Consider the following 12,721-nt stretch of genomic DNA (forward strand, 5'->3'; position numbering starts at 1 on the left):
TAAAAGCTTTGTCCGTGCCTGCGAATCGAATCACAGCCGTCATGACTTTGTGCAGTTCACTGTAAAAAGTACCGTATTTGACAATATGACGCCAAAACACTTGTACACATTAAATCTTTAAAAAAAAAAGTTAGAAAGGTGAAAAGTGAGTATGCAGTGTGTGTGTGTGTGTGTGTGTTCATAATCAATACAGGCCCCACTGCGTAGATTGTCCTTCACTGAAGTTTAATGGCCTCCAAGAGAAAAACATTTATCACAAATATTGGCAGGCAAAGAACTCAGAGGCAGTCCACGCGCATTGTGAATAATTTACACTTAAATAATACAAAATTCACACTCGTTCATAACAGCTCGTTGCATTCTCATCACATGCAAAACAGAACGCAGCTTGTTCACATCATGTCCCTGATTTGGTAAGAAGATGGTGCCCGCTTGATGGTCCCGCTAAGGTATTTCTTCCTTAACAATAAAATGTTTCTTTTGAGGGCGGTATTAAGGCTGCGTGAAAGGAAAATTGCAAGGACAAAAATCACAGGAATTATGATCTTTTTTCTTCTTCTTGAAATACGCGTTACACTACAAAAAAAACTTTTATATTTCAGAAATAAAGTCAAACTCGGAGTAAAAATCACAATAAAATGGAACTATTATGAGGAAAATGTCATTTTAAAAAGAATATAGTCAAACATGTCCAGAACGAAAAATAAATTATTTACAAAAATAGTTTTAATACTGTACAATAAAAAACATTGTAAACTAAACATTTAGTTTAACATTATAAAAAAAAATCTAACTACGTACTACGAAAAAGTGCAAAGACTTAAAAACTACTTTCTAAAATACTTAATTCTTATGTTATTAATTCTTTATCCAATATGACTTGTTTTTGTAAAATGATGACCTTATTCTTTACATCTTTATTCTTATATTATGACTATTATAGTATTATTTTTACACTATAACAACAATTTTGACTTTTTCTTACATTACATCTTTATTATTATAATAGTATGACTTTTTTTCATTGTACAACTTTAGTTTTTTTTTTTACACTACTGGTACCTATTTCTTCGTAATATTACTCCTTTATTCTTTTCAGAATTACTTTTTTCTTCTTGCAATCTAGTTTTCTTGTAACGCTAGCTACATCTTTAGTCTTGTAACATTGCAACCTTTTCCTCACAATTGTACCCCCCCCCCCGCCCCCTTTTCAGCGCAGCCTTAATACCTCATTGCCGTGCTAGCTATGCAAAGCAATACACGATAATACACATCAGGCACAGCATTTGGGGAAAGAATGATCCATATCACCAGTTTTGGTTGACAAATCAAACAGCATTTACATATAGTAGTCAAGGAAACGTTTGTGGTTACGGTCTCGGATTCACTCGTAATTCGGGGGAACGGGTATTATGTGGAAAGAGGGAAACATTTTGCATGCTGGCTGTTTCTGCTAATCACTGAGAAACAAACAATTCCTTTGAGGATGATGGACAACTTGAGTTCCACAAATAATGCGCCATCATTATTTCAACATCGGAGAAGACCGTGTGTCTGGTCCCGTGGAGGGACGTGCCAAACTGTACCAAGATCAACCGGGTTCTTGCGTCTACCAGAACTGCGACACGGAACGTGCTAATAAACCCGAAAAGCTTGATGCTCAGTTTTGAAAAATTGTACCTATTACAGTTGTGAAAATGTACCAAATGATTCGATATTGTACAAAATTAGCAGGGTTCTTCCCCCTGAAGGAAAACTGCACCGATTAGAAACCCATAAATCTGACCTTTAACCTCAGCTGTCTTCAACAATTAGGATCAGATATCACCCAAATTCAATATTCATTCTTTCTCTGATGTCGTGAACTTATTTCAACTTGAACGAGGAATACAAACTCTGACATCACCATCTCAAGCATTTTTGGATTGGTACAAAATCAACAGGGTTTTTTTGTCTTCTTCGGGTCAGTATTAGCGATCCGGAACCGCAGGTTCAAAATGTCAATGTTACACACGCAATGTACATGTACGACACACAGACACGCACAGTGCGTGAGAGAATGACACAAAAGGAGTTTGTCCACATTGACAGTGAAGTGGCGTAACACTTGACTTTCGGCCTGAGTGAGAAGCCCTGGTGGTTCTTGCTTGAGGGCAACGGTGGATCGAAATGTGCTAAATGTCCAATGGTCCGGGAGAAAACACACACACACACACGCAACCACACACTGGCATACAGTGGATATAAAAAGGCTACACAACCCTGTTCAAAACTGTTATTGTGATTTAAAAAAAAATGAAAGTAAGATAAAATCATTGAATTTTTATTTTATTTTTACTATTAACTCATTCACTGCCATTGACGATTATAAACGTCAAAAAAATAATTTTAACCATTTCTATTAGTTTAACATTTTTTTCTACTTTTGTTAACAAGAGTATGAAAACCTAGAATTTTTTTATTGTACATTTACAACATTTGTGATTGAAGACATGCGATTAATAACGATTAAACATTTTAATCACCCGATGCCCCTAATTTTTAATAATTATCTCATCACGTGATTACAATTTTTAATTGTAATTAATCGCATGACTTCACTAGTTAACTCCCGATTAATCACAAATGTTATATCTGTTCTAAATGTACAAAAAAAAAAAACACATCTGGGTTTTCATACTCTTGTTAACAAAAGTAGAAAAAAAGTTAAACTAATAGAAATGGTTAAAATTATTTTTTTATGTTTATAGCCGTCAATGGCAGTGAATGAGTTAAATGGCAAGCCTCGTAAAATAGCTGAACTTTATTTGGGGTTAATCAGAGCTACTTCAAATGGTGGCAGACGTGCTGATTTCCATTTAACTCATTCACTGCCATTGACGTCAAAAAATTCATTTGAACTATTTCTATTAGTTACATTTTTTTCCCCACATTTGTTAACAAGAGTATGAAAACCTAGATTTTTTTTGTACATTTAGAACAGATATAAAATTTGTGATAAATCGTGAGTAAACTAGTGAAGTCATGCGATTAATTACGAATAAAAAATTAAATCGCCTGACGCCTCTAATAAATAAATAATAGTTTCTCTTTTTTTTCCAGGCAATTACATTTTATTAATTGTAATTAATTGCATGACTTCAATAGTTAACTCACGATTAATCACAAATTTTATATCTGTTCTAAATGTACAATATATATTTTTTAGGTTTTCATACTCTTAACAAAAGTGGAAAAAAGTTCAACTAATAGAAATAGTTTAAATGGATTTTTGACGTCTATAGCCGTCAATGGCAGTGAATGAGTTAATATGATGTAATAGTTCATTTTGAGGGTGTTCACACTTGTGCAACCACAGTAACTCATTTATTTTACCCTCTTGAAAACATTTTCTTGAGTTACACCAGCTATAAATCACAATAATGGTGGAAACATTTCTGCAATGATTTATCTTGGTCTCTTTTTTTTTTTTATATACAACAACAAAAACAGATTTAACCAGAAGTGTGTGGCTTTCCCCCCCACTGTACATCATTATCGTTGTTGTTGTCAAGAGAGTGAAGAGTGTGTGTGTGTGTTTCCTTTAGCTACCACAGGTGTGTCTCCCTGATCTCAGAAATGATGTTATTAGCCTTCTTAAGTGCCTGAGAGAAACACAAAAGAGTTCAATCAATCCTTTGGAGTCAAACGGGGGATGGGGGGCACCTTTTTATGAGACTTACCTGCAGCATGTGAGCCACCTCCGTCCTCTGCTGCGCCGTGTCCTGAGACTCAATGAGCAGGTCTTTGAGTAGCGTCTGCTTATACAGCTGACCCACCAGCTCGCTCTGCAGATGCTCCTTGACGAAGTTCACCAGGAAGTGCATGACGGTCTTGGGCACGCTGCGCACGCACACGCACTTCGAGTTAAGACCGTTTACAAAACAAGCCGGGGACGCCCAACGCTGCCCGGATGGTCTGACCTGTCCTGGATGGTCTTGCGGACGATGAGGAAGTAAGACTTGATGAGCCGCTGGATGACCTCGCAGTCCTTCTGCTCCTTCGATGTGAGCTTGCGAGACACGGGCACTGCCTTGAAGAGACGACAAAGTCAAATATATATATATATATATATATATATATATATATATATATATATATACATACAGTGTCACTTTTTAGAGGTGAGTTTCCGCGAAGTAGCGGCCGTTAATAAAAGTTGTCCCCGCCCCCCCTTTCAATTAACTTCTCCTGCAATTGGGTGGAGGAATGAGAGTCACTGGGCCCTGTTCTAAAAATAGCTCGCCACCGACTTGCTAAGAAGAACTAGACAAAGTGCAATTTCTGCAGAAATTGCGCGGGAAGGCTAAAAAGCTGAATGCTAAGATTAGAATGCATGTGCTTATGAAGTCAATTGAAAGATGATTTACGTGAAAATTACACATTTTTACTTGTAGCTCAATGACAAATTAATTAAACGCAAACTTGAACTGCAATCTGTCTAAGGTGGCATATAATCATTTCAGAGAAAATATCATTAACATCCATTTCCTGATATGATAGTCAGTAGGGGTGTGCCCCCCCCCAAAAAAAAATCGATTCTCATAAGAATCGCAATTCTCATTTAGTATGATTCAGAATTGATTTTAAATGTCCCAAAATCGATTTTATTAAAATTCTTTTATACTGTCTTGTCTGTGTGTGCCTTTATTGGGAACGCTGTTTATGTTGTACCCAATTTGGCCACTTAGGGGCAGTGTGGTTCCACGCGGTCTGATACACTGTTAAGTTGTAGCCACATTAGAGAGTAGAAGGAAAAAGTCCCGCTCAAGTTATTCCAATAAGAGTTTTTGCAGCGTGGAGCCGTTCTTTTGAATGACAAGTCCCGCGAGTAGCGCGCTAATTAGCATTAGCGAGTCAGACTGGAGTAGATCATTACGATTCCTTGCACATCTATAGATTGAAGAAAAAAATCATTGTCAATCAAATCATTTTGAATCAAAAATCGTTCTTAATCGAAAATTGATTCAGAATCGAATTGCAGACCCAAAAATCGCCATAGATATATGTACAGTCAGAGGTGGGATTCAAACCTGCAACCTCCTGTTTAGTGGACAATACACTTTACCAACTGCGCTAGCGAGCAGTATCAGACACCTGGCAATGATGATCAGTTGTATGTATGGAAGTGGGCGTGGAAGGTGGGACTTAGAAAAAGTTCAATGTCAGTCCCATTGAAAATGAATGGAGAAAAGTTGAGATTTAACGTTAAATTGTGCAAATACTGTAAGTAACGTGGAATCAGACGATATATATCTCGGGAGGCGTGAATTTTTGAAGCAAGTTTGAATGGTTTCACGGCAAAAAAAAGTGTGTTGAATAAAAATCACAATAGCATATGTGTGAATGCTTCAGCATTCACACACTTAAAATTTGTAAAATGTCGACTTTTTTTTTTTTTTAACTTAAAATGAAACCAATATACCAAACATTCTATATTATTTTTCCAAAGTTAATGGATTGTGTTGAATGAACGAAAGGTATTTATATTTACTCAAATATTACAAAAATAGCAGCATAAATAGAGGATTTTATGGGTACTCACTATTGAAAATCCGCGATAGAGTGATAACGCAATAAACCAACCACAAAGTAGCGAGGGACCACTGTACATACTTGGTTGATTATTTTTCTGACTTCAGCCACTCTGCCACTAGATGGCGGTAGGCAACCACCATAAGTTGTGAAAATACGGGCTAACTGTTGCATTTAGTGCTTGCATTTTCCTTTCAGATTTAAAAACATGCCTGTTTGAATTTTTCTGACAACTATCAAACTATTATCATTGATTGCACCAGTTATCCACAACCAGCAGAGGGCATCAGGACCAAGATTTAGATTTTTTTATTTTTTTTTAAATCCCCATGATCAAAATTCTCAACAAGAACCAAATGGAGTGAGGCGTTGTTGTCAACAAGACCTTCAAAGGCAGATAACAATAGGACGCATACATCCAGTGATGAAAAGAGGCGCGGGGTGACACGTTTGCAATCACTCACTATGTCAAGAAGGTTAATGGGCTGCCCTTTGCTGGAGCTGCCGAAGCCTGCAGCCGGCATTTTCTCCTCCACGACCTTGTCGTTCTTCCAGCGTTTGGACCCATCCAGGGTGTCTCCCTGATGGCCACAGGAAGTCAGGAGGAACTCTCTTCTTGCCAATATGAGATGATACAATCAACTAACCTGCTGACTGTTGACGGATGCCGAGACCTGCGCCGCATCCATGAAGTCCGGATGCTTCGTGTTGATGTAGGCAAGCTCGATTGCTACTAAATTATGCACCTGGGGGAAATAAAAATAAAAAGAGCAATTTTAAAAAGACACTCATTATTAATTTTTAATACAACTAAAAAAGAGGATTACCATTTCATTGGCAATTGGCAGGCGCTTCCTCAGTAATCCAGTCACTACTTCCACAATGGAATCATGAAGTTTGGGGAACCTCAGAAGCTCCTGGAAAACATCAGAAACAAACAAAATCGCCTTACAACAAATCTTTTTCTCATGTTAGTCAACTGCAACTAAATTGTCCATAAGGCCAATCACCAGCAAACAGCCAATTGTATTATAGAGAGAGAAATCAATTGATGTTGTTAATCAGTCTCACGTTTGTAGTTATGTCAACAATAACGGTCAAACCAAGAAGTTGGAAACTTTGAATGGAACATTTGGAAGGAACCAATTATGGTACCGCTGTGTCTCAAACGCTGCGATTAGACGACCCCTCGCATCCTTCTTATCACCTGCGTGCTAAAAGACGAGCAGTGCTGGATGATCCTCTGCAGCTCTTCGTGGACCAGCTCCACGCAACGTAGACTGGGCTCTTCCAGACGCTTGATTTGGCGCTTCACCAGCAACTCAAACGACACCTCTGGGACAAAAAGTGCAGGACGTGGACCCTGGAGTAGAACGTTTAGGGACACACAAAAAAAAAAGTCCTTGTTACTAAGCGTCCATTACTGTGAACACAGGTACATAAGTTGGAGCGGACGCACGGTAGCATTGCGGATGGCGGTGAGGATATTGAGTTCCGTCAGTCCTCCGAGAGGGTCGATGGACTGCAGAGTGCGGCCGAAGGTTTCGTGGAAGATGTAACAGATGCGCGCTCCGCCACAGCTGCAAGGGAGAGACACGCTTAAGCGTTTGTACGCATGTATTCATCTGTTTTCATTTAATAAATGGGACTAATGAATACAATACTTCAGATATTTACAGGAATTGGACTAGTGCTGTCACTACCAATTTTTTTTTTTTGAATCAAAATTACAAAAGTATTTTTTTCCCCCTGATCACTGTTTATTGACTTCATATTCGTATAATGAATTTTAAAAAAAAAAGTGGGGATTGATGTTGTACTATGTTACCGGTTCGGTTATTGTTATTGTTTTCCAAAGTAAAAACAGATGTTTGCAAAATGTCTTATTTTGGTTAAGCAGAGAAGATAATTATTCTTATTTCATGAATGACTACAGAAATTTGTGAACAATGAATGTTGATATACTGAAATCGGAGGATTTGGACAATTTTAAATTAAAAAAAATGGCTCCAAACGATTACTCGATTATTAACTCATTCACTCCCAGACATTTTCACTGAAGCAACCCCCTTTGCTCCCGGCTATTTTATTGGATTTGATTGAATGTTGTGTTCTATTGCTATAAAACATGGAACCTACCAAAAAGAAAGATTAGAGTCTCTTCTTTCATCAGGAAAAAAGTATATTTGTATCTGTTTCCGTTTTGCAGCAATTAGCATTAGAATGTAGCTAAGTTCCAACATTATTCACAAGTCTGTTTAAAACACTGGGGAAAAGCGCTTTTTGCAACATGGCCCTGGTTGATCTCTTATACTCTGTTGCCACCTGCTGGCCGTTTTTTGTCATAACTACCATTGCTTCAAGCGACCTCTTCAGGTTAGAGGCTGCATCAAAGCAGCTATTAAAAAAAAAAAACATAAGAACGTTTAAATACGTTTTTGGGACCATGGCAAGATTTAAAATAGAACGTTTTTATACATTTGGGGAACAAAGGAGTTAAAATAGCTTAATTATTATTAATCGATTAATTTTGACAGCTCTAAACTGGACGTTGCTGGCAGATGAGGTCATATGCAAGCGACTGTTGTCACACTCACAGCTCCGAGGTTTGAATGAAGCGCGCCGTTCCCTCGATGGTGTTGCAATAATCGCTTGCGAACTTGGTGACAATCTGCAGCAGAGTGGCGCTGTGGTCCTCCACCGACTGGCCGTAGCTGTTGAGGCGCGTCTGGTACTGGGCGCTGAGCACCGTCACGCGGGTCTTCAGGTCCGGCAGGCAGTCTCGGATGTGGTGCATGAGCAGCCTGCTGAGCGTTTTGGCCAGGTAGCGGGAGCCGGCGCGGGAGGCCAGCGACGGGTAGTGGCGCTGCAAGAAAGCCTGCTCGTCCTTCATGCAGTCCCCCAGGCTCTTCTGAGTGTTGATGTCATGCTGGCTCCTATAAGAGGGAGTCAAATCGTGAATGAATGGACAATCATCAGGAAAGCGGGACACTTGGGGCTCATCATTACTGCAAACCTGTTAACTACACCGATGATACCCAGCCTGACAGGGATGACTCGACCGAGAAGTACCTCCAGAGCGTCTGTCCCCGCGTCCATCAAATCCAGCTTGCTGACCACCAGCAGAGTTCGTCGACCTGATGGATACAAGAACACAATGTATGTAAAGCAGGCGTCTGCAACTTTCGGCTCTGGAGTCACATATAGCTCCTTGTGGATCTCAAAACAAAAAAAAACATTTTGGAAATTAGATAAAATATATTCTTTATGTGAATTTAGATTTTTTTTGAATGAATAATCAGTCAAAATTTGTATTTTGAGGAAAACGTTTTTTAAATTACCATTAAATGTCCATGAAATTGCCAAAAATGTCAGAGAATTTAATTAAAAAAGTCAGAAAAGAAAATGAAAAATCTCCAAAATTGCCATAAAATGTCCACAAAATTGCAACAACAACAAACAAAAAAAGTCAAAAAACTTATTTAAGAAAAGACAGGAAAGAAAATGTTCAAAAAGTAACCATAAAATGTACAAAAACAAAAGAAATCCCCAAATGTACTATAAAGTGTCCGCAAAAATTCCACAAATGTCCGAACATTTATATAAAAGGGCAGAAGGATTTTTTTTTAAAGCCATAAAACGTCCTAAAAAATGAAAAGAGGCAGAAAATTACAATAAAACGTCCATAAAATTTCCAAAAATGACAGAAAATTGACAGAAAGGCCGAAAAGTCGAAAAATTTATGAAAAATAAAGTCTGAAAATTTACCAATAAATAAATAAGAAAATAAAAATGTAAAAAATCTAATGTTCTGGTGCTCTAGAAAGATTTTTTGTTATTAATTTGGCCTAAAATGGCTCTTTTGACAGGACAGGTTGCTGACACCTAATCTAAGGCAATGATTTCCAACCACTGTGCACACGTCGTCTCATCGCCTAAATTAACTTGTGTCCTATTTTCCGCACCTTACATGACACAATAACCAAACGTAGAAGCGGCCGCTGTGTTTGGAATATCTCACCATCTGGATCGACCTCGCGAGCCAATTTCAGAGCGTCCGAGGTGGCCAAGTCAGAGTTGGCGGCGGACACGGAGAGGATGAGGGAGTTGGGATTGGAGATGAAGGACAAGATCATCTCCTGCACTTGGGACTCGATGTCCTCGGGCTGATCCCCAACAGGGACCTGCGGCCACAGTCGGCAACCCGAGTTAATCGCGTACGGTTCGGTATGGACGCCAACGAATGAACATGGCGTGACATTTACTTTAGTGATTCCAGGTAAGTCGACAAGGGTCAGATTGAGGACTTTGGGGGAGAAAATCTTCAAATGTATGGGATCAGCAGTAATTCCCTGGCGGACACGGAAGTAAGAATACAAATGACAATAAAGACATTAGCATAGACTTGGTAAATGAGTTGGCCAACAGCGACAATCAACAAAGCAGATTTTGCCTTACCTTGTTGTTGCCTGAAGAACGTTCAGTCTCCGCCTCGATTTCACGGCGAATTTCACCAAAATCTGTGAAAACCTTTAAAAAAAATAAAAACATACACAATGAGAAAGAGATCAAAAATCACTCCCAGCGAACAGCATCTGGCATTTCATTTTATAGTCAGTGTACCTGATTCTTGCAGTGCAGGAAGGTGCCCCACTCTTCAGCTTTGACACCTAATCAGAGAAATATAATTGTCATTCGGAATCGAGAAAAAAAAAAGAAGGAAAACAAGCACAACCACTGGCAACAACATTAGCTAAACCTGCGAGATCCAATACAAAAGCTTTATCAAAACATTTTGATTCTTTAGCTGATGATAGGGGGCGGATACTTGTTGATTGATTCCTTACTCTACTTAAATTGAGATTAAAAGTGATGAAATGTACTTTTCTTTTTTTAAATATATAGCTGTTTAATGTCAGTGGATTGTGCAGGAGTGCCTAATGTACAAGTGCATCTCAATACATTAAAACATTCATTTCTTTCAGCTGAAAATACTTTCCGGATATTAAAAAAAATATTTTTTGATTTTCAACACCTGTTTTCAAATGTATTGAGATGGTAAATGCTGTGCTTTCATTTAAATTGTCAAAATTAAATAATTCATTCAGTGTAACAAATCTATATTAACTCATTCATTGCCATTGACGGCTTTAGACGTCAAAAATTCATTTTAACTATTTCTATTAGTTTAAAAATGTTCCCACTTTTGTTAACAAGAGTATGAAAATCTAGAGAGAAAAAAATATATATATATAATAAAAATTTGTGATCAATCCTGAGTTAACTAGTGAAGTTATGTGATTAATTATGATTTAAAAAATATAATCGTCCGACGCCCCTAATTTCTAACAATCTTCTTTTTTTTGTAATAAAATAAAATAAATAATCATTTTAGTGTTTTTTTTATAATCTTTTTTTATAAAGAAAAGATTATTAAAAATTAGAGGCGTCAGGCAATTATAATTTTTTTAGCGTAATTAATCGCATGACTTCACTAGTTAACTCACGATTAATCACAAATTTTATATCTGTTGTAATACAATTAAAAAATGTCTAGGTTTTCATACTCTTGTTAACAAAAGTGGGGATTTTTTTTTTTAACTAATAGAAATAGTTAAAAATAATTTTTGACGTCTATAGCCGTCAATGGCAGTGAATGAGTTAACGTGAACGCAACGAAATTACATTTTCCAGGATATTCTTAATGAATTGAGATGCATCTTTATAATGTACTGTTATACGATAGCGATACAGAAATGAGGAAGAATACATGCACTAAGAAATTTAAAGAGACCTGAGTAGCAGTTTTGTGCAGTTTGCTTAACTCCATTTCCTGGAATTTTTTTTAAGAAACAAGAGGGGGGGGGGGATGTTAGTACAGAAAGATGAAGGCTTTAAAAGAAATAGTAACTATGACGTGACAAAATAAAAACTACTCCAAGCAGAAGACAATCGTGAACATGCTCTTAATTCATCTGCTTTATGATGACTACGCGACAGACCATTTTCAGTCTTTAGCCGCTCCTCCAGAGGCGCAACGTTGACGAGCTGCAGAACCAGCGGTCGCCGGGTGACGATCCCCGAGCCTCGGGGCAAGAAATCACGCCCAACTAGGCTCTCCAGCACCGAGCTCTTACCGCTACTCTGTTAGGAGACAAGACAACATACCAAAGTGACACTTGCACCAGCACCACCCACTGAGTCATTACTTCATTCTATAATATTTGTATGACACGCTCTGTCATCGTCAGACAGAGCTGTATGGGAAAAATAATAATGCTTTCATATTGTTAATGCCAGAATTTTGCCATTCATTCATCATTCACAGTGCAAAGTTTCCGATTAGGAGTATTTCCAAAATTCCTCAGCTTTACACTCCAAGGAAATGAAGCAGGATTTTCCACCTCTTTGCAAAAGCACCTAATGTGACCAGCAAGTGTGCATATGTATAAAGAAGCATCTCACCTGAGATCCGACCACGACGATTTGAGGCAGATGAATGATCTCTGTGCCCACTGTGAGGAAAACCTCTTGCAAACGGTTAATGGTGGGAATCAAAGTCTCCATCCTGCTTCCACTAGAGTGGACTCGCTGGGTTGGAAGTCAAGCTGCAGTCAGAAAGTCAGCAAAACGTGCACGAGTGGGCATATTAAATTACAGTGGAAGTCATGGGACTATAAGGAGGAGTGGTGCTGATGAGAGGGCTCAGCAGCCCTGCAGCACAACGTCTGACCGAACGCATGCATGTTTAACACCGCTGCATGTTCATTTTTTTTCTACGACAGTATTGACGAAGTGTGTTGCTAATACTTACATTGACATCGCAATTAGACGAAAATGGCAGCAAAATAAGGCCGACAGGGACCAATAACATCAGCTAATGTTAGCTAGCTACGACTCTAAGCAGGAAGTGGTGGGTTGTGCTAGCATTGCGGTTAGCCGCGGTAACAAAACAAGCTAGTCTCTCACATACCGGCGTACAACGTCAATATCCCGTCTCATCCAACGTGTTGATCCGTCATACTTCGTAGGAATAGACACAGAGGGTCAATATATTCGTCTTATGTTCCAAAGCGTCATCCAAGCGGTGATTCGGTTGGAACACCTATGGGCGGTTCCCACGGTGCTCTTCTTCAATCGGATTGGT

General features: G+C 38.5%; 1 protein-coding gene across 1 annotated transcript; it reads right to left on the bottom strand.

Annotated features, from left to right (window-relative positions):
- Positions 1-208: 208 nt before the first annotated feature.
- On the bottom strand, positions 209-12,696 carry LOC147173442 (dynamin-1-like protein). Its single transcript, XM_086076686.1, has 18 exons — positions 12,548-12,696; positions 12,040-12,182; positions 11,577-11,718; positions 11,369-11,407; positions 10,198-10,244; positions 10,033-10,104; positions 9,840-9,926; positions 9,596-9,758; positions 8,591-8,711; positions 8,172-8,510; positions 7,034-7,154; positions 6,782-6,937; positions 6,402-6,491; positions 6,222-6,320; positions 6,039-6,155; positions 3,963-4,072; positions 3,723-3,882; positions 209-3,644 (listed from the first exon to the last, which is right to left on the bottom strand). Exons 2-18 carry the CDS (start codon positions 12,139-12,141, stop codon positions 3,588-3,590), a joined length of 2,022 nt encoding a protein of 673 aa, XP_085932812.1. The 5' UTR covers positions 12,142-12,182; positions 12,548-12,696; the 3' UTR covers positions 209-3,587.
- Between the last annotated feature and the right edge of the window lie 25 nt (positions 12,697-12,721).

This window comes from Leptonotus elevatus, chromosome 5, assembly GCF_054856555.1.
Source record: "Leptonotus elevatus isolate MCC_2025b chromosome 5, RoL_Lele_1.0, whole genome shotgun sequence".
Lineage (NCBI taxonomy): Eukaryota > Metazoa > Chordata > Actinopteri > Syngnathiformes > Syngnathidae > Leptonotus > Leptonotus elevatus.